Source organism: Nerophis lumbriciformis, linkage group LG38 (genome assembly GCF_033978685.3).
Source record: "Nerophis lumbriciformis linkage group LG38, RoL_Nlum_v2.1, whole genome shotgun sequence".
Lineage (NCBI taxonomy): Eukaryota > Metazoa > Chordata > Actinopteri > Syngnathiformes > Syngnathidae > Nerophis > Nerophis lumbriciformis.
In genome coordinates this window covers 10,701,089-10,728,635 of record NC_084585.2, presented here as the reverse complement: position 1 = coordinate 10,728,635, position 27,547 = coordinate 10,701,089, and the positions used below count along the sequence as shown (strand labels likewise).

General features: G+C 40.7%; 1 protein-coding gene across 1 annotated transcript; it reads left to right on the top strand.

Moving 5' to 3' along the window:
• LOC133578159 (tubulin alpha chain-like) lies at positions 1–27,056 on the top strand. The gene is made up of 4 exons (XM_061932354.1): positions 1–139; positions 14,648–14,870; positions 21,932–22,080; positions 24,476–27,056. The coding sequence occupies exons 1-4, from the start codon at positions 137–139 to the stop codon at positions 25,448–25,450; spliced, it is 1,350 nt and encodes a 449-aa protein (XP_061788338.1). The 5' UTR covers positions 1–136; the 3' UTR covers positions 25,451–27,056.
• The last annotated feature ends 491 nt before the right edge of the window (positions 27,057–27,547 follow it).

The window sequence follows — 27,547 nt, the reverse complement described above, 5'->3', positions numbered from 1 at the left end:
AGTTATAAAAGTGTGTGTGTGCGTGAGACACTGATGCTTACTTCACTCACAGAGCTCTCATTACAGGCGCTGTGAGGACCACCAGACTTTCACTTCTTTTTTTTTGTGCCAAAAAAAGGACCACCTAAACAGCAGAATGGTGAGTTTCTTTGTCGCGGTGTGTGTCGTGAGGCTTTGTTCCGCCTCACGGGCTCGGAATTTTGGAGTTTGAAAAGTTGTTAAGAGAACAGGAAGCAAAGTTGCGGCATGTGACTGCGCCTCCGGTGAAGGTTAACACTTTCCATGTGGGGGCTGCATGGAGGGCCTGCTGGCCCTGACTGCTGATGTGGCCTCTGCAGGCCTTCGCATGCTATTTGTGTCCTTTGCCACCGGACCACGGAATTCAAAGACCGATCATGTGCGGTGGAAAGATCTGACGTCATGCAAAAAAAAAGTATTTTTTTTTCTATTCATTATTCAGTGTTTTGTGGAGGAAGGGCGCTGACCTCTCTGCCTTTTAGGCGGGATCCCAGTATGTCGCAACGTTCACCGCATAGTTGGGGAAAGTTCGAAAGATAACGGTTGCACTTCCTTTTCAGGCCGTTGAGGGAAATTTTGGGTGTGGGGCGTGGACTGATTACTTTGGATTTAAGTTAGCATCTTTACTTTAATATGCAGAAACAAGCAGGTCGATGCAAACATCGATAGCACCGATACCAATGGCAGTATAAGTACATCCAATAAATACTAGCATTACGACATTGATATTTTTCAAATTTTTTTTTTTTTTTTTTTTCCCTCTCTTTTTGTTCCGTTGTTGAATTTGAATTTAGTAATGGGGGAAAAACCCCTTGAGATGCAGCATCTTGTTTTTTCAAGGGGGACCAAAGACATTTAAAATGAACACAATGCAGTACACTGCAAAAAAAACTGAAATCTAAGTAAGATGAAATATCTCAAATAAGATATTTGCTTATTTTCTGTCTGATAAGATAATTCTTCTCACTAAGCAGATTTTATGTTATAGAGTGTTTTACTTGTTTTTAGTGTTTTGGTCCTAAATGATCTCAGTAAGATATTACAGCTTGTTGCTGAGATTTGATGACCTATATTGAGTAAAACATGCTTGAAACTAGAATATCAACTGTTGCAAAGCATATAAGTATAAAACTACTTTTTTAAAGTAATAATTTCTTATGTTAAGCATGTAAAAAAAAACACAATTGTGTCTCATAATTAAAACAGATGACAGCCAAATGGACTTTGCTGTTTTATTTTCATTGAAACAATAGAAAATAGGTACTCATATAGTAGTACAGTTGTTATTAGTGAGAATATACTTATTTTAAGGTATTTTTGGGTTCATTGAGGTTAGCTAATTAGGGACCGAATGTCCCTTTGGGACAGAGGACACTATTGTATTTCTAGTGTTTTATTATTATTATTATTATTATTATTATTATTATTATCATCATACCCCCGCCTCTTTGAGCTGTAATTTGACCCTCTTAATGTGCTTCAAAACTCACCAAATTGGACACACACATCAGGACTGGCGAAAATTGCGATATAATCAAAAAACCAAACCCCAAAACTCAAAATTGCGCTCTAGCACCCCCTAGGAAGAAAACACAGACAAAACTGCCTGTAACTTCCAGTAGGAATGTCGTAGAGACATTAAACAAAAACCTCTATGTAGGTCTCACTTTGACCTAGATTTCATACAATGACAACCCCCAGCAAAAATCAACAGGAAGTTTGCAATTCCCCCTTCAAAACAATAGTTTTGTAAAAACAGTCACATTTGCCTCTTTGAGCTGTAATTTGACCCTCTTAACGTGCTTCAAAACTCACCAAATTAGACACACACATCAGGACTGGCGAAAATTGCGATCTAATCAAAAAAACAAACCCCAAAACTCAAAATTGCGCTCTAGCATCCCCTAGGAAGGAAACACAGACAAAACTGCCTGTAACTTCCAGTAGGAATGTCGTAGAGACATGAAACAAAAACCTCTATGTAGGTCTCACTTTGACCTAGATTTCATACACTGACAACCCCCAGCAAAAATCAACAGGAAGTTCGCAATTCCCCCTTCAAAACAATAGTTTTGTAAAAACAGTCACCTTTGCCTCTTTGAGCTGTAATTTGACCCTCTTAACGTGCTTCAAAACTCACCAAATTGGACACACACATCAGGACTGGCAAAAATTGCGATCTAATCAAAAAACCAAACCCCAAAACTCAAAATTGCGCTCTAGCACCCCCTAGGAAGAAAACACAGACAAAACTGCCTGTAACTTCCAGTAGGAATGTTGTAGAGACATGAAACAAAAACCTCTATGTAGGTCTCACTTTGACCTAGATTTCATACACTGACAACCCCCAGCAAAAATCAACAGGAAGTTTGCAATTCCCCCTTCAAAACAATAGTTTTGTAAAAACAGTCACCTTTGCTCTGGTAATGGGTACATTCGCACCCACCTGCACAAATGTACTTCAAGTATAATACATGTGTATACAACTTTTTCGCTGTGTAATAATCCATCCATCCATCTTCTACCGCTTATTCGGGCTTGGGTCGCGGGGGCAGCAGCCCAATCAGGCCTCAATGTTGGTCCCGTCCATCGATGCTTGCAGCTTTAATTTAGTTTGTTTTGGAAAGTCTTGAGAAGCCAAATTTTCTTGTTCTATTGGCAGATAAGATTATCAATTTATAATATCAATATTTTAAATTGTTTAAAAAATTATAGAATTTTCCCTAGTTTAAAGAGCTATTTACATATTTTTTTAGTCTTCAACTTTACAACATAATCTTATTTTAGCAAGAATATGTATATATATATATATATATATATATATATATATATATATATATATATATATATATATATATATATATATATATATATATATATATATATATATATATATATATATATATAAATATATATATATATATATAAATATATATATATATATATATATATATACTGTGTATATATATATATATATTCGTTTTCCACACAGAAAATATCCCGTGGATGCTTAATTTAGAAATCACAAGTTGAATAATTCTTGTTTTCAGAATAAAATACTTATTTCTATCCTAAAACTCTAGATATAAAAATCTTATTTAGGATGTAATACCGAGTAAAATTAACTAGCTGCATGGACAGATAATTTCACTAGTGTTTTTTTTTTTTTTTTCTCCCTAAAATCTAGCCTTTTATTTTACATTTGGCAGTTTTTATTTTGTAATACATTATTCACAAATAAATTAATTGTATATATATATTTTTGGTTGCTTAAAGTCTTTTTGCTGTGTTTTATTTTGATTATAGTGATTTTTATCCATTTATAATATCAATATTTTAAATTATTTAAAAAAAATTAGAGAAATTTCCCTAGTTTAAAGAGCTATTTACTTATTTTTTTAGTCTTCGACTTTACAACATAATCTTATTTTAGCATGAATATTTATATTTATATTTAATGTTAAAATTGGAAAAAATAACTCACCCACATATAAAATATCCCGTGGATGGTTAATTTAGAAATCACAAGTTGAATAATGGTTGTTTTCAGAATAAAATACTTATTTCTATCCTAAAACTCTTGATATAAAAATCTTATTTAGGATGTATTACCGAGCAAAATTAACTAGCTGCATAGACGGATAATTTCAATAGTGTTTAATTTTTTTTTCCTCCCTAAAATCTAGCCTTTTATTTTACATTTTGTCAGGTTGTTTTTTTTATCAATATTTTAAATTGTTAAAAAAATGATAGAATTTTCCCTAGTTTAAAGAGCTATTTACTTATTTTTTTAGTCTTTGACTTTACAACATAATCTTATTTTAGCATGAATATTTATATTTATATTTAATGTTAAAATTGGAGAAAAAAAACTCTTCAAAATAAAATATTTTTGTTTTCCACACATAGAAAATATGCCGTGGATGCTTAATTTAGAAGGCACAAGTTGAATAATGCTTGTTTTCAGAGTAAAATACTTATTTCTATCCTAAAACTCTGGATATAAAAATCTTATTTAGGATGTAATACCGAGTAAAATTAAGTATCTGCATGGACAGATAATTTCATATTGTTTGATTTTTTTTCCTCCCTAAAATCTAGCCTTTTATTTTACATTTTGTCAGTTTTTTTTTTTTGTAATACATTATTCCCAAATAAATTAATTGATTTTTCATTTATTTTTTGGTTGCTTAAAGTCTTTGTGCTGTGTTTTATGTTGATTATACAGTGATTATTATCCATTTATAATATCAATATTTTAAATTGTTAAAAGAATTATAAAAATTTCCTTAGTTTAAAGAGGTATTTACTTTCTTTTTTTTTTGTCTTTGATTTTACAACATTAGCATGAATATGTATATTTATATTTAATGTTAAAATTGGAAAAAATAACTCAAAAAATAAATAAAATATCCTGTGGATGCTTAATTTAGAAAACACAAGTTGAATAATGCTTGTTTTCAGAGTAAAATACTTATTTCTATCCTAAAACTCTGGATATAGAAATATTATTTAGGATGTAATACCGAGTAAAATTAACTAGCTGTTCAATAAACAAAAAAATACATAATAATACATTAATAATAATAATAAGAAATAAAATTGATTTATTTGTAGATATTACTTTTTCTTAAAAATTTTTTTTTTTTGCTGTTTCCTTCTTTTTTGGGGGGGGGGGTGGTATGGTTGGGATATAAACAAAAAATATTTTGACATTTAGGGCAGACAACAGATATATGATGTAAAAATAAAATGAAAAATAATAATAAAATACAATAAAATTAACTAGCTGCATGGACATATAATTTCACTAGTGTTTAATTATTTTTTTTCTCCCTAAAATCTAGTCTTTTATCTTAAAATGTTCAGTTGTTTTTTTTTGCATTACACAATACAACACTTATTTACAGTTTGTCATGTCCAAAAAGGATTAGAAGAAACAAGCAGAGTTTATTTAATTCCTACCCCTCATATTATAATTATAGGCAAACTTACAAAGTTATTCAAAATACTTGAAAAATAGTACAGTAAGTAAAAAAGTATTGGTAACACTGGTGCTGTATAGCAGTTACTTGGTATCCAATCAACACTTAAATGTGCCGTATCGCTCACTATGTTGTGTTCAGTACAATGGCGTCTTCTTATAAAACAGGAAGGAGCGGCAATATCTACTTTCCTGTGTTGTAACGAGCAGCTGACGTAGGAACGTTGCCACACCAGAGTGGAGGATGTCGTTTTTACGAGCGCGAATGTGGATGATAATGGCGGCCATATGTAGGGCGAGTGCAGCGGGAATCGCTCAAAATAGCTGAGCTGGCTGCTGGCTCCCAACTTAGCAACTCCCCCGGGAGAGGGTGCAAGGGGTCAAGGGTCAAGACATCAACAGGATAAATGAATTAAAAAAAAAAAAATCAATGCCGGTTTTAGTGAGGGCAGCTCCGTGGGAAAACACAATGAGCTCCATTGTGGACATGTTTTTTTGGCTTGAAAGAGACAGAGAGAGAGGAATGTCACAACAACACACATATTTCCGTGAGTCACGTCCCCTCCCCCTTCAAGGGAATGAGGTCACGGTGGCCAAATATGCACAATGATTAGTTGTCGTGTTTGTGTTCTGAAGGCATAAACAACTTGCTGCATGAAGTGTCTGACTGGACGCTGTGTGCAATGAGCTTTGGCAGCAAAATGCTCAATAGACTGCTTTGTGCCAAAACTGCCGAAACGACGAGACCTGACTTGTTGCGTCGCGGCGTGCCCGCACTTCTCTCGTCTGCCCCCCCACACCCGCCCTGGCCCTGACTTTCAAAAGGAACTTGGAAATATTTGCACAGGGCGTGGAAGCACTTCCAGCACCATCGGCATATTTAGGTCAGGAAACCCTCCGGTTTCTGCTTGTCGGGATGTCAGAAGGTGTGACCATTTGCAATCATTAGTAGGAGTACTTTTTTTCCCACTACAACAAGGGTGCTCACACTTTTTCTGCAGGCGAGCTACTTTTCAATTGATCAAGTCGTGGGGATCTACCTCATTCATATATATCATTTATATTTACTTATTTATGAAATATATGTTTTTGTTAACAAGTTAAAGGTGTTTAATGATAATGCAAGCATGTTTAACACATATAGTTAATATTGTTAAACAATTAAAGGTGTTTAATGATAATACAAGTATGTTTAATACATATAGTTAACAAGTTAAAGGTGTTTAAAGATAATGCAAGCATGTTTAACACATATAGTTAATATTGTTAACAAGTTAAAGGTGTTTAATGATAATACAAGCATGTTTAACACATAGTTAATATTGTTAATAAATTAAAGGTGTTTAATGATAATACAAGAATGTTTAATACATATAGTTAATATTGTTCTTTTCTTTCTTTCTTTAGTTTATTTCGAACATGAACACACTTACATCATAATACATCACACAATTTCATATCATTTCATTTTACATCATGCCCGAAAAGGAGTAGGAAGAAGCAAAGCTTATTTAATCCTACCCCTTTCCCACTTCAAGCGTTTACAAATATATAGAATCATTTACTGACCTTTTTATATAATAAAATAACATCTATGAATTAGTATACAACAGTTTTGTAATATGTAATTAATTAATTAATTCAGTCATTATTAACATACTGAGATGAAGAATATCTTATTTTCAATAAGGTTGAAAGTATTTCTCATAATTCTTCTTTTTTGTACTCTGTAAGCACTATTATTTTGAACAACCTCTTAAACTGGATCATATCAGTACAATTTTTAACTTCTTTACTTAATCCATTCCATAATTTAATTCCACATACTGATATGCTAAAAGTTTTAAGTGTTGTACGTGCATATAAATGTTTTAAATTATTTTTTCCTCTAAGGTTATATTTCTCCTCTTTAGTTGAGAAGAATTGTTGTACATTCTTTGGTAGCAGGTTATAGTTTGTTAACAACTTAAAGGTGTTTAAAGATAATACAAGCATGTTTAACACATATAGTTAATATTGTTAACAACTTAAAGGTGTTTAAAGATAATACAAGCATGTTTAACACATATAGTTAATATTGTTAACAACTTAAAGGTGTTTAAAGATAATACAAGCATGTTTAACACATATAGTTAATATTGTTAATAAGTTAAAGGTGTTTAAAGATAATACAAGCATGTTTAACACATATAGATTCCTTTCTTTCATGAAGACAAGAATATAAGTTGGTGTATTACCTGATTCTGATGACTTGCATTAATTGGAATCAGACAGTGGTGCTGATAACGTCCGCATTTTCGAATAGAGGAGAAAAAAAGTCCTCCTTTCTGTCCAATACCACATGAAAGTGGTTGGTTTTTGGCATCTTATTTGTCCAGCTTCCGTACTCCTTTGTATACACTTTACAAGAAATACATTGTCGGCAAACTCCGTAGCTTGCTAGCTTGTGCACGGCAGCTTTCTTGTGAGACTCTTATTTTGTTAGCGCAACTGTGCAACTGTGCAGTCGGTCTTTGGAGTTTTGACGACAGGTACGGCGCCAGTCTGTTGAAATAAAGTGTTTCTCGCCTTCCAGTCGGTAATTTTAATGAGCTGGCAGCAGCCAGCGTCATCTCAGAAGACCCTCGGGTGCCGTGAATGTCAATCAAGTGACGAAAGTGACGTCATAGTGAGGATTTATGATCACTCATTTTTAGGACTATTTTTTTAATGCCTGGCTGGTGATCGACTGACACACCCTCCGAGATCGACCGGTAGCTCGCGATCAACGTAATGAGCACCCCTGCACTACAATAACACCAACAATAAAAACAATTAGAGCAGAGTTAACTTGATTAACCACACATTGCGTCATGTTACAGCCTTAATCCAAAATGGAGTTAATTAATTTTTGTTCTCAAAATTCTTACACACAAAACCCCACGATGACTGTGTGAAAAGTTTACAAAAATAAAATGAAAATCAACCCAAGTGGAGGAGTTCAAGTACCTCGGAGTCTTGTTCACGAGTGGATCGTGAGTAGGGATGATGTTCGAAACCGGTTCTCCCGGTTGTTCGATAAGAAAAGAACCGTTTCCATGGACTCGAATCCCTTTTTGAGAAGGCCACTATAGTAAAGAAAAACAGTTGGTTCTTTATTCGGATCCCGTCCCACAGGAAATGCCCTGTGACACATCCCAGGAAATGACGTAGCTCAGTCATTTGGCGGCAGATACAGAAGCAGCAACAAGGTTTTATTAAAACCAATACTGTGTGGTTTTTTTCCATATACAACAACCTATCTGGATTCGATAAGAGAATCGATAAGGAATCGGTTCGATAAGAGGATTCGATAATGGGCTCGAACTCGATAATTTCTTGTCAAATATCATCTCCCTAATCGTGAGATCGACAGACGGATCGGTGCGGCGTCTTCAGTAATGCGGACGCTGTATCGATCCATTGTGGTGAAGAAGGAGCTGAGCCGGAAGGCAAAGCTCTCAATTTACCAATCGATCTACGTTCCCATCCTCACCTATGGTCATGAGCTTTGGGTTATGACCGAAAGGACAAGATCACGGGTACAAGCGGCCGAAATGAGTTTCCTCCGCCGGGTGGCGGGGCTCTCCCTTAGAAATAGGGTGGGAAGCTCTGTCATCCGGGGGGAGCTCAAAGTAAAGCCGTTGCTCCTCCACATGGAGAGGAGCCAGATGAGGTGGTTCGGGCATCTGGTCAGGATACCACCCGAACGCCTCCCTAGGGAGGTGTTTAGGGCACGTCCGACCGGTTGGAGGCCACGGGGAAGACCCAGGACACGTTGGGAAGACTATGTGTCCCGGCTGGCCTGGGAACGCCTTGGGATCCCCCGGGAAGAGCTGGACAAAGTGACTGGGGAGAGGAAAGTCTGGGCTTCTCTGCTTAGGCTGCTGCCCCTGCGACCCGACCTGGGATAAGCGAACGTAGATGGATCGATGGATGGGAAGTTAAAAAAAAAAAAGGTAAATGGGTTATACTTGTATAGCGCTTTTTCTACCTTCAAGGTACTCAAAGCGCTTTGATACTATTTCCACATTTACCCATTCACACACTGATGGCGGGAGCTGCCACGCAAGGCGCTAACCACGACCCATCAGGAGCAAGGGTGTAGTGTCTTGCTCAAGGACACGACGGACGTGACGAGGTTGGTAGAAGCTGGGGATCGGCCACTCTCCCAACCGTGCCACGCCGTCCCCAGTTATCAAAAAGTTATCAAAGATAAAAGTATTCACGCAGGAAACATACGCTAACACTTAAGACTGAACGTTGGACATAGAAAACAACTAACCAGACTATGGCATAGAACGAACAAGACTTACTGCGGCATGAATGAAACAATGGCATGAAACGAGCATGAAAAGAGCAATGTCGCCAGGCCGACTAACTGGCAAAGACAGGCTTAAAGAATAGTCTCTTAATTAGAGCAGGTGCGTGTCCCGAACACATGAGGCAGGTGAAACTAATAAGTCGCCATGGTAACTAAACAAACAAGGGAGCGCAAACAGGAACTAAAAGAGTCCAAAACAAACAGAAAATAACAAAAACATCATCCAGGGGTGGGGCGGGGGCGTGGTTGGGGGCATGGCTAAGAGGGGAGGAGTATATTTACAGCTAGAATTCACCAAGTCAAGTACATTTTTTATATTTTTATATATTTGCACATTGTTTTTCTAGCATGCACACATCGCACTGTATGGAATGGCCTCAATCTCGTTACCTTGCGTAATGACAATAAAGCTGATTCTGATTCTGATTCTGATTTCATACATATATATATATATATATATATATATATATATATATATAATGAAATAAATTTATATACAGTATATATAGCTAGAATTCACTGAAAGTCAAGTATTTTCTTATATATATATATATATATATATATATATATATATATATATATATATATATATATATATATCAATCTATCTATCAAGAGGGACAGAGACAACGCACAGTGCATGTGGATCACATGTTACCATGGCGAGAAAACATGGAGAGACTGCCAGTTGTCTCTTCTCCACCAGTTGCAGAAAATGTGCCATCAGTACACCTGGACAGTGCTGTTTCAGTTCCATCACCAGGACCATCAGTGAGTCAGACACAAACTAGTCTAATCATTGAACCAGATTCAAGGGCTGCTGAGTTGCCATCATCAGAACCCAGATCACCCACAACAAAAACCCCACCAGTGATCCGCAGGTACCCAGAAAGGTTTCGAGTACCACCAAAAAAACTGAATCTCTGAAGACAGTATAAAAATCTGTGTTAAAGATGTACAAATACTGTTTGTATAATAAGCATGTTATTGTTTACAAATGAGGCTTAAGAGTTCAGTACAGTAACAGTTTTTTATTTGAGCTGCAGCATTTTTGGGTTGGGTTGTTTATTTCTTTTGAGTAACTTCTACATTTCTAAAAGGGGAGGAATGTAATAGAGTGATCTATGTTTGTCTGTTGCCATCTCCTGGTGAATGTTGGCTATAGCGTACTGGGGTTACTTTTTGGTTGGCCAGCGATTTACGTGGTGTTGCGCACCTGACGTCACGTGTGTGAGTCTGTTCTGAAGTCGACAGTAAAGAGACGTACTTCATCACCTCGCCTGGTTATTGCCTCCAACGCAATATATTACAACAACATTGCTCCATGCGGACTCTCCGTGGCCTCCAGGTCCGCCTGAATTTCGGGAGATTTTCGGGAGAAAATTTGTCCCGGGAGGTTTTCGGGAGAGGCGCTGAATTTCGGGAGTCTCCCGGAAAATCCGGGAGGGTTGGCAAGTATGCATGATACACTATACTGCACTGTCTACAAAACTCCAAAAAAAAACAAAAGTAGTACCTTAACAGTGGATGGTTACATGAAAGGTTGTTTCACGGTCAGTTGATCAGGTGGATGAATCCGTCAGTGCAAAGATGAGTGAGGAGACTTCGACTGGTGTGCTCGCTGGCATATTTAACCTGAAAACCCCTAACCCTAACCCAGGGGTCGGCAACCCAAAATGTTGAAAGAGCCTTATTGGACCAAAAATACAAAAACAAATCTGTCTGGAGCCGCAAAAAAATTAAAAGCCATATTACATACAGATAGTGTGTCATGAGATATAAATTGAATTAATATGACTTAAAGGAAACTAAATGAGCTCAAATATAGCTACAAATGAGGCATAATTATGCAATATGTACATATAGCTAGCCTAAATAGCATGTTAGCATCGATTAGCTCGCAGTCATGCAGTGACCAAATATGTCTGATTAGCACTCCACACAAGTCAATAACATCAACAAAACTCACCTTTGTGGATTCATGCACAACGTTAAAAGTTTGGTGGATAACATGAGACAGAAAAAGAAGTGGCATAAAACACGTCCTAGAAAGTCGCAGAAAGATATACATGTAAACAAACTAAGGTGAGTTCAAGGACTGCCAAAATTAGTAGGACAAAACGGCGCTCGCCAAATACTCGAATCAGTGAAGCATGTTTAATACAAACAGTGTGATTTATAACAATTAGGGAGGTTTGTGTCATGTTTGTCCTCCTACAGAAACCATATTAAAACAAAAAATTTTTTTTTTTCCCCTCAACTTTTTCCATTTTTCATACATTTTTGAAAAAGCTCCAGAGAGCCACTAGGGCGGCGCTAAAGAGCCGCATGCGGCTCTAGAGCCGCGGGTTCCCGACCCCTGCCCTAACCCTAACCCTATACACATACTTGCCAACCCTCCCGAATTTTCCGGGAGACTCCCGAAATTCAGCGCCTCTCCCGAAAACCACCCGGGACAAATATTCTCCCGAAAATCTCCCGATTTTCAGCCGAAGCTGGAAGCCACGCCCCCTCCAGCTCCATGTGGACCTGAGTGAGGACAGCCTTTTTTCATGATGGGAGGACAACAGGGTGACAATAACTAAATCATCCAGACTAGACATAAATTGTATTATTATGTTTATCTTACCTAAAAATAAATATATTTATTAATTTACAAAAAAAAAACTAAATACATGTTTACTATATTTTGCTAAAAACATCAAAATTAATTGTATTTTTTCCTGACTCCTTATTACATCCAGCCATAGAATTATACATTAAAATAAACATATTTGAAATAATTGATTTTAAATTATCATAATAATTCATTTAAAATGACCATATTTAATTATTAAAAGAATTGCTTGTTTATCAACAACTTTAGCATTTTATTCATTACATTTTGAAACTCTCAGAAGCCAAATTATGTTATATTCCTTAATATTTATTTATGCAAGTTTGAAGTATCAATTATCTAAACACAGTTTTGTTTGCATATTTTCAGGATGTAGATATCTATATATATATATATATATATATATATATATATATATATATATATATATATATGTATATATATATATATATATATATATATATATATATATGTATATGTATATATATATATATATATATATATATATATATATATATATATATATATATATATATATATATATATATATATATATATATCAGAGGTGGGACCAAGTCATTGTTTTGCAAGTCACAAGTAAGTCTCAAGTCTTTGCCCTCAAGTCCGAGTCAAGTCCCGAGTCAAGACAGGCAAGCCCCGAGTCAAGTCCAAAGTCAAGACTGGAAAGTCTCAAGTCAAGTCCTAAGTCCTGCATTTTGAGTTTCGAGTCCTTTCAAGTCCTTTTAACCACAGACTAATATATTAACACAGATTGTGTATGCTTTTCAAACGCTGTATTTATTTATTAAAACAAGTGCATTTTAAATTGCAGGAAAGAAAATTGTGCTGACATTGCACTTTATAATAGCACTATTAACCAGTCATTTTAAACATTAACTCATTCCTTTACAGAACAAACACATTGAAAAATAAAGTGCAAATGTACTTATTTGTACAAAAGTGTTAACATTGAAAAAACATGACATACACGTGAACATAACAAAAAAGTTGTACTTTTTATATGTCAGGGCCCTATGCTGCATTGCATTTGCAAAAGACCAAATTAGCCAAGAGTCTGTCAGTCATTTGTGCACGATGGCTGAAAACTCGCTCCACTGGAGCACTGGAGGCAGGCACTGCCAAGACTCTCATGGCCACTCGGAACAGTGAAGGAAGAGTCTTCATGTTCAATGCCCAGAACAAAAGGGGGGAGAGAGTTGTTTTGGGTTGGTGCACTACTTGTAAGTGTATCTTGTGTTTTTTATGTTGATTTAATTAAAAAAAGAAAAGAAAAAAAAATATTTCTTGTGCGGCCCGATACCAATCGATCCACGGACCAGTACCGGGCCGCGGCCCGGTGGTTGGGGACCACTGAGGTAAACAACCAACAGTATGTCAGAAAGCTAGCTAAAACGGTACACATATTCATAATATAGTATACATTTTAACTGACCTTTATTTTACTATTTTTGTCTTTTTTTAGGTGGCTAAAATACGCGGTGCTGCTGACCGCCGTCTAACGTTACGTGTGATATATTGACTAACGTAACCCTGCTTAAAAAAAATCACTGAACAAAAAGTATGAATAAGGTAGTGAACTGCAACAGATTCCCGTGTTTGCAATAACGTTATAACGTTAGCAGTGAGTTTACAGCCTCACTGATTTAACTACACAGCAAATAAAAGTCACGTTACTTAGCCAATAAACGTTATCTTACATTCAAAACTTACCGTTCTTTGTGCAACTTCAAATGCCGGACGAAGTTGGAAGTTGTTGCCTCTCCATCAGTAATTTTCGATCCGCATGTGTTGCATACTGCAAACCGTTTTGTGTTGACCACCTCGTAATTTTTATACCCAAACAAAATTATTTTAGGTATCATTTTTTGTTCACTGGCGTGTGGTTTGGACATGTCTTCTTCGTTGGTTGTCCTGCAATTTGATTGGATGAATGCTGTGTGATGAAAACAAAGTAGATCTAATTTGATTGGCTGTTGTACTGAGACCACACCAGCTGACACACGCAACGCTGATAGACAAGTACACAATGAAAAATACGGAGCGCTCCCGAATAAAAGTAGCAAGTCATGTCAAGTCATATCAATTCAAAAGGCTCAAGTCCAAGTGAAGTCACAAGTCATTGATGTTAAAGTCTAAGTCGAGTTGCAAGTCTTTTTACATTTTGTCAAGTCGAGTCTAAAGTCATCAAATTCATGACTCGAGTCTGACTCGAGTCCAAGTCATGTGACTCGAGTCCACACCTCTGATATATATATATATATATATATATATATATATATATATATATATATATATATATATATATATATATATATGTATGAAATACTTGACTTGGTGAATTCTAGCTGTCAATATACTCCTCCCCTCTTAACCACGCCCCCAACCACGCTCCGCCCCACCCCCGACCACGCCCCCTCCTCCCGAAATCGGAGGTCTCAAGGTTGGCAAGTATGCCTATACAGCCTGAAATAACTTTAGATACAACAGTCAGCAAGTAAGACATTATAAAAACTGTTTTCCGAAATAACATTCTGACAATAAAATTGCAATTGTGTCCATGTTTTTCTTTAAATAATTTAAATCACGCAAGCGCGTGATAATCTTAATCGTGATTAATCTGATTAAAAAATAAATCAAATAATGCATCTGTCCTCTGTGCCCCCAGCGCGAGTGTATCTCCATCCACGTCGGCCAGGCTGGTGTCCAGATGGGCAACACCTGCTGGGAGCTGTACTGCCTGGAGCACGGCATCCAGCCCGACGGCCAGATGCCCAGCGACAAGCCTAGAGGAGGCCACGACGATTCCTTCACCACCTTCTTCAGTGAGACCGGCACAGGAAAGTATGTGCCCAGGGCCATCTTTGTCGACCTGGAACCTACTGTCATTGGTGAGTTGGGCTACTAACCACGTCCGGTACAGTGGAACTCATTTCAGTCCACCCCCGTTTATGTCGACAACCCATCTACAGTCGCGATCAAAAGTTGACAAAGAACATAATATCATGGCTGTCTTGAGTTTCCAATCATTTCTACAACTGTGATTTTTTTTGTGATAGAGTGATTGGAGCACATACTTGTTGGTCACAAAACACATTCATGAAGTTTGGTTCTTTTATGAATTTATTATGGGTCTACTGAAAATGTGAGCAAATGTGCTGGGTCAAAAGTATACATACAGCAATGTTAATATTTGCTTACATGTCCCTTGGCAAGTTTACCTGCAATAAGGCGCTTTTGGTAACCATCCACAAGCTTCTGGTTGAATTTTTGACCACTCCTCTTGACAAAATTGATGCAATTCAGCTAAATTTGTTGGTTTTCTGACATGGACTTGTTTCTTCAGCATTGTCCACACGTTTAAGTCCGCACTTGGTGAAGGCCATTCATTTCAGCCTGATTTAGCCATTCCTTTACCACTTTTGACGTGTGTTTGGGGTCATTGTCCTGTTGGAACACCCAACTGCGCCCAAGACCCAACCTCCGGTGGTCTTGAAGAATTTTTCATTGTCCCATTTACTCTCTGTAAAGCACCAGTTCCATTGGCTGCAAAACAGACCCAGAGCATAATACTACCACCACCATGCTTGACGGTAGGTGTGGTGTTTCTGGGATTAAAGACCTCACTTTTTCTCCTCCAAACATATCGCTGGGTATTGTGGCCAAACAGCTCAATTTTTGTTTCATCTGACCACAGAACTTTCCTCCAGAAGGTCTTATCTTTGTCCATGTGATGTCAGATGAAACACAAATTGAGCTGTTTGGCCACAATACCCAGCAATATGTTTGGAGGAGAAAAGGTGAGGCCTTTAATCCCAGGAACACCAATTCCTATCGTCAAGCATGGTGGTGGTAGTACTAAACTCTGGGCCTGTTTTGCTGCCAATGGAACTGGTGCTTTACAGAGAGTAAATGGGACAATGAAAAAGGAGGATTACCTCCAAATTCTTCCGGACAACCTAAAATCATCAGCCCGGAGGTTGGGTCTTGGGCGCAGTTGGGTGTTCCAACAGGACAATGACCCCAAACACACAAAAGTGGTAAAGGAATGGCTAAATCAGGCTGGAATTAAGGTTTTAGAATGGCCTTCCCAAAGTCCTGACTTAAATGTGTGGACAATGCTGAAGAAACAACTCCATGTCAGAAAACCAGCAAATTTAGCTGAATTGCATCAATTTTGTCAAGAGGAGTGGTCAAAAATTCAAGCAGAAGCTTGTGGATGGCTACCAAAAGCGCCTTATTGCAGTGAAACTTGCCAAGGGACATGTAAGCAAATATTAACATTGCTGTATGTATACTTTTGACCCTCACATTTTCAGTAGACCCATAATAAATTCATAAAAGAAGCAAACTTCATGAATGTTTTTTTGTGACCAACAAGTATGTGCTCCAATCACTCTATCACAAAAAAATAAGAGTTGTAGAAATGATTGGAAACTCAAGACAGCCATGACATTATGTTCTTTACAAGTGTATGTACACTTTTGATCGCGACTGTATGTCAAGGTACCGTCTACTGTGTGTTTATTATTCCTAAAAAAAAAGTGCCCGATTAGGTCAAGATCAACATTCATTCTGGACGTAAAATCTGAGACCCAGATGGGTCGACAACCCATCTATGTCGCAAGATTATCAAATCCCAGTCCACCATGTTCTTACTACTTAAAAGTGCCCGCTTAAGTCGACTTCGACATACATGGTCAACAGCTTTTGTCAACATAAAATTCCATCCATCCATCCATCTTCTTCCGCTTATCCGAGGTCGGGTCGCGGGGGCAGCAGCCTAAGCAGAGAAGCCCAGACTTCCCTCTCCCCAGCCACTTCGTCCAGCTCCTCCCGGGGGATCCCGAGGCGTTCCCAGGCCAGCCGGGAGACATAGTCTTCCCAACGTGTCCTGGGTCTTCCTCGTGGCCTCCTACCGGTCGGACATGCCCTAAACACCTCCTTAGGGAGGCGCTCGGGTGGCATCCTGACCAGATGCCCGAACCACCTCATCTGGCTCCTCTCAATGTGGAGGAGCAGCGGCTTTACTTTGAGCTCCCCCCGGATGACAGAGCTTCTCACCCTATCTCTAAGGGAGAGCCCCGCCACCCGGCGGAGGAAACTCATTTCGGCCGCTTGTACCCGTGATCTTGTCCTTTCGGTCATAACCCAAAGCTCATGACCATAGGTGAGGATGGGAACGTAGATCGACCGGTAAATTGAGAGCTTTGCCTTCCGGCTCAGCTCCTTCTTCACCACAACGGATTGATACAGCGTCCGCATTACTGAAGACGCCGCACCGATCCGCCTGTCGATCTCACGATCCACTCTTCCCTCACTCATGAACAAGACTCCGAGGTACTTGAACTCCTCCACTTGGGGCAAGATCTCCTCCCCAACCCGGAGATGGCACTCCACCCTTTTCCGGGCGAGAACCATGGACTCGGACTTGGAGGTGCTGATTCTCATCCCAGTCGCTTAACACTCAGCTGCGAACCGATCCAGTGAGAGCTGAAGATCCTGGCCAGATGAAGCAATCAGGACCAAATCATCTGCAAAAAGCAGAGACCTAATCCTGCAGCCACCAAACCGGATCCCCTCAACGCCTTGACTGCGCCTAGAAATTCTGTCCATAAAAGTTATGAACAGAATCGGTGACAAAGGGCAGCCTTGGCGGAGTCCAACCCTCACCGGAAACGTGTCCGACTTACTGCCGGCAATGCGAACCAAGCTCTGACACCCAAAATAGGTCATTTTTATAAAGAAATTGGTGTCGACGGCCCGTCTATTTCGCGAACTCATCAAGTCCTGGGCCATATTATTTCTAAAAAGTGTTGCTCACAGTAAGTTGAGAGCGACATAAATGACCGATCACTTTTGTTGACATAAAACTTGAGACCCAATGGGGGTCACGTCTGTACAAATCGGTCCGTTTATGTCGACAACCAGTCTATTTCGCAAACTCGTCAAGTCCCATGTCGTCATTTTCTCATTAGTTAAAAGGGGAACATTATCACCAGACCTATGTAAGCGTCAATATATACCTTGATGTTGCAGAAAAAAGACTACCGGTATATATTTTTTTAACCGATTTCCGAACTCTAAATGGGTGAATTTTGGCGAATTAAACGCCTTTCTATTATTCGCTCTTGGGAAGCAATCCGCCATTTTCTCAAACACCGAGTCAAATCAGCTCTGTTATTTTCCGTTTTTTCGACTGTTTTCCGTACCTTGGAGACATCGTGCCTCGTCGGTGTGTTGTCGGAGGGTGTAACAACACGAACAGGGACGGATTCAAGTTGCACCAGTGGCCCAAAGATGCGAAAGTGGCAAGAAATTGGACGTTTGTTCCGCACACTTTACCGACGAAAGCTATGCTACGACAGAGATGGCAAGAACGTGTGGATATCCTGCGACACTCAAAGCAGATGCATTTCCAACGATAAAGTCAAAGAAATGTGCCGCCAGACCCCCATTGAATCTGCCGGAGTGTGTGAGCAATTCAGGGACAAAGGGCCTCGGTAGCACGGCAAGCAATGGCGGCAGTTTGTTCCCGCAGACGAGCGAGCTAAACCCCCTATCGACCCTAGCTTCCCTGGCCTGCTGACATCAACTCCAAAACTGGACGGATCAGCTTTCAGGAAAAGAGCGCGGATGAGGGTATGTCTACAGAATATATTAATTGATGAAAATTGGGCTGTCTGCACTCTCAAAGTGCATGTTGTTACCAAATGTATTTCATATGCTGTAAACCTAGTTCATAGTTGTTAGTTTCCTTTAATGCCAAACAAACACATACCAATCGTTGGTTAGAAGGCGATCGCCGAATTCGTCCTCGCTTTCTCCCGTGTCGCTGGCTGTCGTGTCGTTTTCGTCGGTTTCGCTTGCATACGGTTCAAACCGATCTGGCTCAATAGCTTCAGTTTCTTCTTCAATTTCGTTTTCGCTACCTGCCTCCACACTACAATCATCCGTTTCAATACATGCGTAACCTGTTGCATCGCTTAAACCGCTGAAATCCGAGTCTGAATCCGAGCTAATGTCGCTATAGCTTGCTGTTCTTTCCGCCATGTTTGTTTGTGTTGGCTTCACTATGTGACGTCACAGGAAAATGGACGGGTGTATATAACGATGGTTAAAATCAGGCAGTTTGAAGCTTTTTTTAGGGATATTGCGTGATGGGTAAAATTTTGAAAAAAACTTCGAAAAATATAATAAGCCACTGGGAACTGATTTTTAATGGTTTTAACTCTTCTGAAATTGTGATAATGTTCCCCTTTTAAAAAAAGGGCCTGTTTAAGCCAAAGTTGACATAAATGGTCGCCCGTTTTTCTCGACATAAATTAGACCCAAAAATGTCTATAAGAAAATTGGTCCGTTTATGTTGACAACCTGTGTATGTCGCAAACTCAACCAATCCCGTTTGACCAAGTTATTTGTATTTTTCTAAAAAAGTGCCTGCTGAAGTTGACGTTGACACACAAGGTCAACGGATTTTGTCGACATTACATTTGAGAGCCAAAGGCATAATTTCCATACTTTCCGGGAGACTCCCGAAATTCAGCGGCTCTCCCGAAAACCTCCTGGGACAAATTTTCTCCCAAAAATCTCCAGAAATTCTGGCGGAGCTGGAGGCCACACCCCTTCCAGGTTTATTGTTAGGCAGTTTCATTAACGTCCTCCCGGCGCGGCAACAACACACAACAACAGCGGTCACGTTTTCGTCTACCGTAAAGCAGTTTGTCTGCCGTAAACAGCAATGTTGTGACACTCTTAAACAGGACAATACTGCCATCTACTGTACATGCATATGTGACAATAACATCTAGGGCTTTTAGAGAGTGCAGTGCACAACTGCGCCACACAACAAGGAGACGAAGCAGAACGCATCATCAGAGAGGGTGTTCAGCATGGTTAGAAAAATAGTGACAGAGAATAGAACAAGGATGGACAATTCAACCCTTAACTCAACAATGAGTAGATGAGTGTTATGTGTGTGTATATGTGTAAATAAATGAACACTGCAATTCAAGTATTTCTTTTATTTATATATATATATATATTAGAGATGCGCGGTTTGCGGGCACAACCGCGGAGTCCGCGGATTATCCGCAGATCGGGCGGATGAAATAAAAAAAAATTAGATTTTATCCGCGGGTCGGGTCGGGTCGGGTCGGGTCGGGTCGGGCGGTTGAAATAAAAAAAAATTAGATTTTAAATAGATTCAGGCGGGTGGAAGTTAAACCAATTCGGAAATATATATACATAGTTAAATGTTGTTACCCACATACGAAAAACGAGCAGGCACCTGCTGCATATGCCACAACAAAAGATTAAAAAAAAAAGAGATGGACACTTTTACGGAGCGGAGAAGGGACACCTCGCCGGGGTCCGGGACCGAGGCCCCTTCCCCCGAGAGGGCCCCACCGGGAGCCGTAGCTGAGGCGATCCGCGAGAAGGGCCCGACGCACGTCCAGGGTCACCACCGCGCCCACCGCACCGACACCCCGCCTCGTCCGCCTTCGCCGCGGCCGGCGTCACGCGCAGCAGGTAAGCAGCTTACCTGCCCGCCACCCCCGTGGCCGGGGGCTCGTAACAGGGGTCACTCCGCGCGCTCCGCCCGCGCAGCTTACCTGCCCGCCACCCCTGTTGCCGGGGGCGCGTAACAGGGGTCACTCCGCGCGCAGTGCGCTCACGAAAGGGGTGGGGCTCACCCTGGTTGATATAGACAGCAGGACGGTGGCCATGGAAGTCGGAACCCGCTAAGGAGTGTGTAACAACCCACCTGCCGAATCAACTAGCCCTGAAAATGGATGGCGCTGGAGCGTCGGGCCCATACCCGGCCGTCGCCGGCAGCGAGACGCGCTTGGAGGTGCGCTCAGCGCGGCTCCCATATGATTGCGCACTGGTGTGCGTCTGGGTCGTGACAGCGTGGCACGTGAATGTCTGTGCTGCATTGGATCAGTCTCCTTTCTTTAACAGGCAAAAGCTTTATAACCTCACTAATGCCTTGCATCGTCTATATTAGATATATAACAACGGGCGGGTGCGGGCGGGTGCGGTTCTGATCAAATGTTACATCGGGTGGATGGCGGATGGTTGACGACTTTGTGATGCGGTTGCGGATGAAATAATTGCCTATCCGCGCATCTCTAATATATATATATATATATATATATATATATATATATATATATATATATATATATATATATATATATATATATATATATATATATATATATATATATATATAAAATAAAATAAATATACATATATATAGCTAGAATTCACTGAAAGTCAAGTATTTCTTATATATATATATATATATATATATATATATATATATATATAATAAAATAAATATGCATATATATAGCTAGAATTCACTGAAAGTCAAGTATTTCTTATATATGTATATATATATATATATATATATATATATATATATATATATATGAAATACTTGACTTGGTGAATTCTAGCTATAAATATACTCCTCCCCTCTTAACCACGCCCCCAAACACGCCCCCGCCCCACCCCCCACCTCCCGAAATCGGAGGTCTCAAGGTTGGCAAGTATGATAATTTCTATAAAAGACCTGTTCGTTTATGTTGACATGTTGTTGCAATACTGTTAACTTCATCATTGTCACTCAGCTCACTAACAATAGCGACATAACAGTCTGCCTCGTTACACAGCATTGATACATGCACACAGTGACTTCCTGTTCAGTGGAAAGTAAGCTTCAAAACAAAAGCATAGTAATATTAAATGAATCCATTAAATAAAGTCAAATACCAATAAGGCAACAAGAGAACTACCCCACACTTCTCTTTTCTTAATGAAATATGTACAGCATATATGGGCATCTACATCAACTATATGGTTTGCCTGAGTGGCTGGACAGGACATAACAAAAAACAAATACTTACTGTACTCCTCTCATGCTGATGATGTCCTCTTCCAGATGAGGTTCGCACGGGAACGTATCGCCAGCTCTTTCACCCGGAGCAACTCATCTCTGGTAAGGAGGATGCCGCCAACAACTACGCCCGCGGGCACTACACCGTTGGAAAGGAGCACATCGACTCTGTCCTCAACAGGATCCGCAAGCTGGTGAGAATTATCCGCAGAACGCACCGAGGGGAGCAAATTCAGTACTTTTATAGGTACAGACCGGAGTCGGTTTGTACTACCGGGTACCAATTTTTCGTAAAATCATACGGTGCCGTATATCGATACCTTTGTTGCTTCGATATAATGTTGTGATTTTCCATGCCAGCAAAGCAAGAAGAAGATGCTCAAATGTACACTAGGGATTTGTTATAAACATGCTAAAAGTTACCATTAGTCATTTTACATGGCAATTTCAACCCCTCGGAATTTAGTAATCAAAACTAAAACTAGCGATCCGCCTGTCGATCTCACGATCCACTCTTCCCTCACTCGTGAACAAGACTCCGAGGTACTTGAACTCCTCCACTTGGGGCAAGATCTCCTCCCCAACCCGGAGATGGCACTCCACCCTTTTCCGGGCGAGAACCATGGACTCGGACTTGGAGGTGCTGATTCTCATCCCAGTCGCTTCACACTCAGCTGCGAACCGATCCAGTGAGAGCTGAAGATCCTGGCTAGATGAAGCCATCAGGACCACATCATCTGCAAAAAGCAGAGACCTAATCCTGCAGCCACCAAACCGGATCCCCTCAACGCCTTGACTGCGCCTAAAAATTCTGTCCATAAAAGTTATGAACAGTAATGCGGACGCTGTATCGATCCGTTGTGGTGAAGAAAGAGCTGAGCCAGAAGGCAAAGCTCTCAATTTACCGGTCGATCTACGTTCCCATCCTCACCTATGGTCATGAGCTTTGGGTTATGACCGAAAGGACAAGATCACGGGTACAAGCGGCCGAAATGAGTTTCCTCGACCGGGTGGCGGGGCTCTCCCTTAGAGATAGGGTGAGAAGCTCTGCCATCCGGGGGGAGCTCAAAGTAAAGCCGCTGCTCCTCCACATCGAGAGGAGCCAGATGAGGTGGTTCGGGCATCTGGTCAGGATGCCACCCGAGCGCCTCCCTAGGGAGGTGTTTAGGGCACGTCCGACCGGTAGGAGGCCACGAGGAAGACCCAGGACACGTTGGGAAGACTATGTCTCCCGGCTGGCCTGGGAACGCCTCGGGATCCCCCGGGAGGAGCTGGACGAAGTGGCTGGGGAGAGGGAAGTCTGGGCTTCCCTGCTTAGGCTGCTGCCCCCGCGACCCGACCTCGGATAAGCGGAAGAAGGATGGATGGATGGAACTAAAACTACGATGCACGTTACAATCAAACAGCTAGTGTGTAATAGGTACACCATAAACACTTTGTAGGGCTCAACAAAAGAAAAGAGGCTCATTCAACTTAATGGCAAAGACTACTTTCTGCTTAGGCAACATAGCGTAGTCTATACACTACTGCCATCGAACTACTATAAATACAGTGCAGTAGGATACTTGCAAACGAGACACAGCAGTATGGGAAAACAAGATAACAAATGGGTGGAGTGCCATCTCCGGGTTGGGGAGGAGACCCTGCCCCAAGTGGAGGAGTTCAAGTACCTCGGAGGAGTGGATCATGAGATCGACAAGGGGATCGGTGTGGCGTATTCAGCAATGCGGACGCTGTATCGATCCGTTGTGGTGAAGAAGGAGCTGAGCCGGAAGGCAAAGCTCTCAATTTACCGGTCGATCTACGTTCCCATCCTCACCTATGGTCATGAGCTTTGGGTTATGACCGAAAGGACAAGATCACGGGTACAAGCGGCCGGAATGAGTTTCCTCTGCCGGGTGGCGGTGCTCTCCCTTAGAGATAGGGTGAGAAGCTCTGTCATCCGGGGGGAGCTCAAAGTAAAGCCGCTGCTCCTCCACATCGAGAGGAGCCAGATGAGGTGGTTCGGGCATCTGGTCAGTATGCCACCCGAACGCCTCCCTAGGGAGGTGTTTAGGGCACGTCCGACCGGTCGGAGGCCACGGGGAAGACCCAGGACACGTTGGGAAGACTATGTCTCCCGGCTGGCCTGGGAATGCCTCGGGATCCCCCGGAAGGAGCTGGACGAAGTGGCTGGGGAGAGGGAAGTCTGGGCTTCCCTGGCCTCCCTGGGCTTCCCACAACGACGTCCTCGGCTCAGATCCCACATCAGGGCAAGAAAAAAACTCAACCCAATGGGGTCGATATTTGTATCGATCTGCCCACCCGTTCAAGAGCTCTAGTTTAGCAGTTTGCTATGCTTTTTGAATCCTCCAACATTGTGTATATGGAGGCGAGGATTAGTGATGCAGAAGCTGCAGGGACATTCGCTGCTACTTGCTAGCCAAGACGCTACATTGAGGACACCATAGTTCGCGTGTCGCTGTCAAATTTGCGGGACACATTTGGAATGTGTCATTAAAATGATTAAAAGCTCTATCATCAACCAAAATAATATATCGTCTATGTGGCGTAACCTTGTAGAACACTTAGCATATCTTCTTCTTTCAGTCGGACCAGTGCGTTGGTCTCCAAGGGTTCCTGGTGTTCCATTCCTTTGGAGGAGGAACCGGTTCCGGCTTCACGTCTCTTCTGATGGAGCGTCTCTCCGTTGACTTCGGCAAGAAGTCCAAGCTGGAGTTCGCCATCTATCCGGCCCCTCAGGTGTCCACCGCCGTGGTGGAGCCGTACAACTCCATCCTGACCACGCACACCACCTTGGAGCACTCCGACTGCGCCTTCATGGTGGACAACGAGGCCATCTATGACATCTGCCGCAGGAACCTGGACATAGAGCGTCCGTCATACACCAACCTGAATCGGCTAATCAGTCAGATTGTCTCTTCAATCACGGCCTCGCTGCGCTTCGACGGCGCCCTGAATGTGGACTTGACAGAGTTCCAGACCAACCTGGTGCCCTACCCGCGCATCCACTTCCCTCTGGCGACCTATGCCCCCGTCATCTCAGCAGAGAAAGCGTACCACGAGCAGCTGACCGTGGCGGAGATCACCAACGCCTGCTTCGAGCCCGCCAATCAGATGGTGAAATGCGACCCTCGCCACGGCAAGTACATGGCGTGCTGCCTGCTGTACCGCGGCGACGTGGTGCCCAAAGATGTCAACGTGGCGATTAGCAACATCAAAACAAAGCGCTCCATCCAGTTTGTGGACTGGTGTCCCACCGGCTTCAAGGTGGGCATCAACTACCAGCCCCCCACTGTGGTTCCCGGCGGAGACCTGGCCAAGGTCCAGAGGGCCGTGTGCATGCTGAGCAACACCACCGCCATCGCCGAAGCCTGGGCTCGACTGGACCACAAGTTTGACCTGATGTACGCCAAGAGGGCCTTCGTGCACTGGTACGTCGGCGAGGGGATGGAAGAGGGAGAGTTCTCCGAAGCCAGAGAAGACATGGCCGCCCTGGAGAAGGACTACGAGGAGGTGGGCGTCGACTCGCAGGACGAAGACGAAGAGGGCGAGGAGTATTAAAGCAGGAAATGGAACCTATGTTTGTGGACTGAGCAGCTTCTTTGGCGATACAGAACCCGTTTATGTCGACCAACTCACCGAGTCCTAGTCTAACGTGCCACAAAGTGCCATACATGGTGGCCCAATTTTTGGAGATCACTTTTCTATAAAAAAAATATATATAAGTCAGGGGTGTCAAACTCATTTTAGCTCAGGGGCCGCATGGAGGAAAATCTATGGTAAAATCACGGCACGATAACTTCAAAATAAAACCAACTTCAGATTGTTTTCTTTGTTTTGCTTTGATAAAAAAAAAAAAATAGAACAAGCACATTGTGAAAATGTACATTTTACAAATAATTCTCTTGGCAAAACACTTCAAGTTAGTTGAAAGTTCTGAGGAAAAGAATTGGTGCAGTTTAAAAAACAGTCTCAGTGTATATACGGAGGCATTAAACTTCAAGCAATTCCCGTTTATCGTTTAGTGACACCCGCAACTGCCACAACACATTAATTCATCATCATTCGAATATTGCAATTATAATAGAAACACAACAATTATCAAAAATACACCATAGCTGACATCAAGGTAACATAACTTCAAACTTAACCAATGTGAACATGGTAGATTTAAGCATACAATAAAACAGAACAAACAACAAATGTAGAAAACGCACATTTTTACAATGGAGTTCAGGGTGTGCAACTCGCTTTCAACCAAGTGCGAGCGCTGCCGGGAACTCTAGCTACTAAGAAGATGACGGTCATGTCGACTAAAGTCTTTGCATCTTACCGTTTCGTTATGTTCTCCATTGAGTGGATAATTTACAAGGAAAGAAGGTATTGTGCGTCGATACTGCATCAGTCTGCCGCCATCTGCTGCCAGCCACAGCAGGAGCAGTTGATTGATTAAAGAGTGTCATGTCTGACGTGGGTTGGACTCAAATTGCTATTGCAAAACAAAACAAAAATTGCTATTGCAACATCTAGTGGACACATTTAGAACCACAGTTTCTTTCAATAAATAAAATTGCAGCTCATTTTCATACTTGGCAAACTCATCTCGCAGGCCGCGGACCGGATTAAACCTGTTCGCGGGCCTGATGTGGCCCATGGGTCGTATGTTTGACACCCCTGATATAAGTCCATTTACTTTGACATGTGTAAAACAACAACCACAGTGAAGTCCTGCTCAGTGCAATATAAGCTTCAAAATAAAAGCATGACAGTAACAACCTGGATTCGACAACAAAAATTAACATCATGCACCCGGGACCAAATGTTGTTTGTGTCAAAAACATGCAACAAAATATAACTATAAATAAAATACCTGAAAAAAGAAAACTAAAGTTAGAAAGACATGTCAACGAACGCCCTTTAAAAAAAATCATAGCTCTTCCTATTCTACATGTCTGGTAAAGTCACAAATGTGGCTAGATCGGGTTTGGGTCATGTCGACATAAACAAGTTTTACTGTATCATACATTTTAAGGCAGGTATGTGGTTGGTGAGCTAATAAACACTGACGTTAATGCTGTGTAAAAATGTGCAAGAGCTATCATGTTTGCTTTTCTGTAGGTTGACGTGTTTGTGTCTTCTTTTTCGAATAATATGTTTACAAACACCAGTGTCGCTGTTTGTGTGCTTATTGTTTCAATTTAAATATTCATCTTCGTCGTATTTAATCAATTTAAAAAAAAATTTGAATACACATTAGGAGAAAGAAAACAAAATGTTGAGTGTTACTTTCGATCATATTCAGGTTTTACAGAGTTAGTTTTTTAAATAAATAAATAATAAATAAAATAAATAAATAATAAGTTAATAAATAAATCGCTTTTTAATAAATGTAATTTTAAACTCATTCAACACTTATAATGCATTAAGTAGTTTTATTATAGTTTTTATTTATACATTTATATTTATATTGACGTATTTGTCACAATAGCGAAATGCTAAAAAGCCAATCAATAAATGTCAATCTTCTAATTATTTTTGGAATTGATAGTCTTTTGTAAAGAATAATATGTTTACAAACACCAGTGTCGCTGTTTGTGTGCTTACTCAATTTTATTTCAATTTAAATATTAATCTTAGTCGTATTTAATCTTTTTTTTT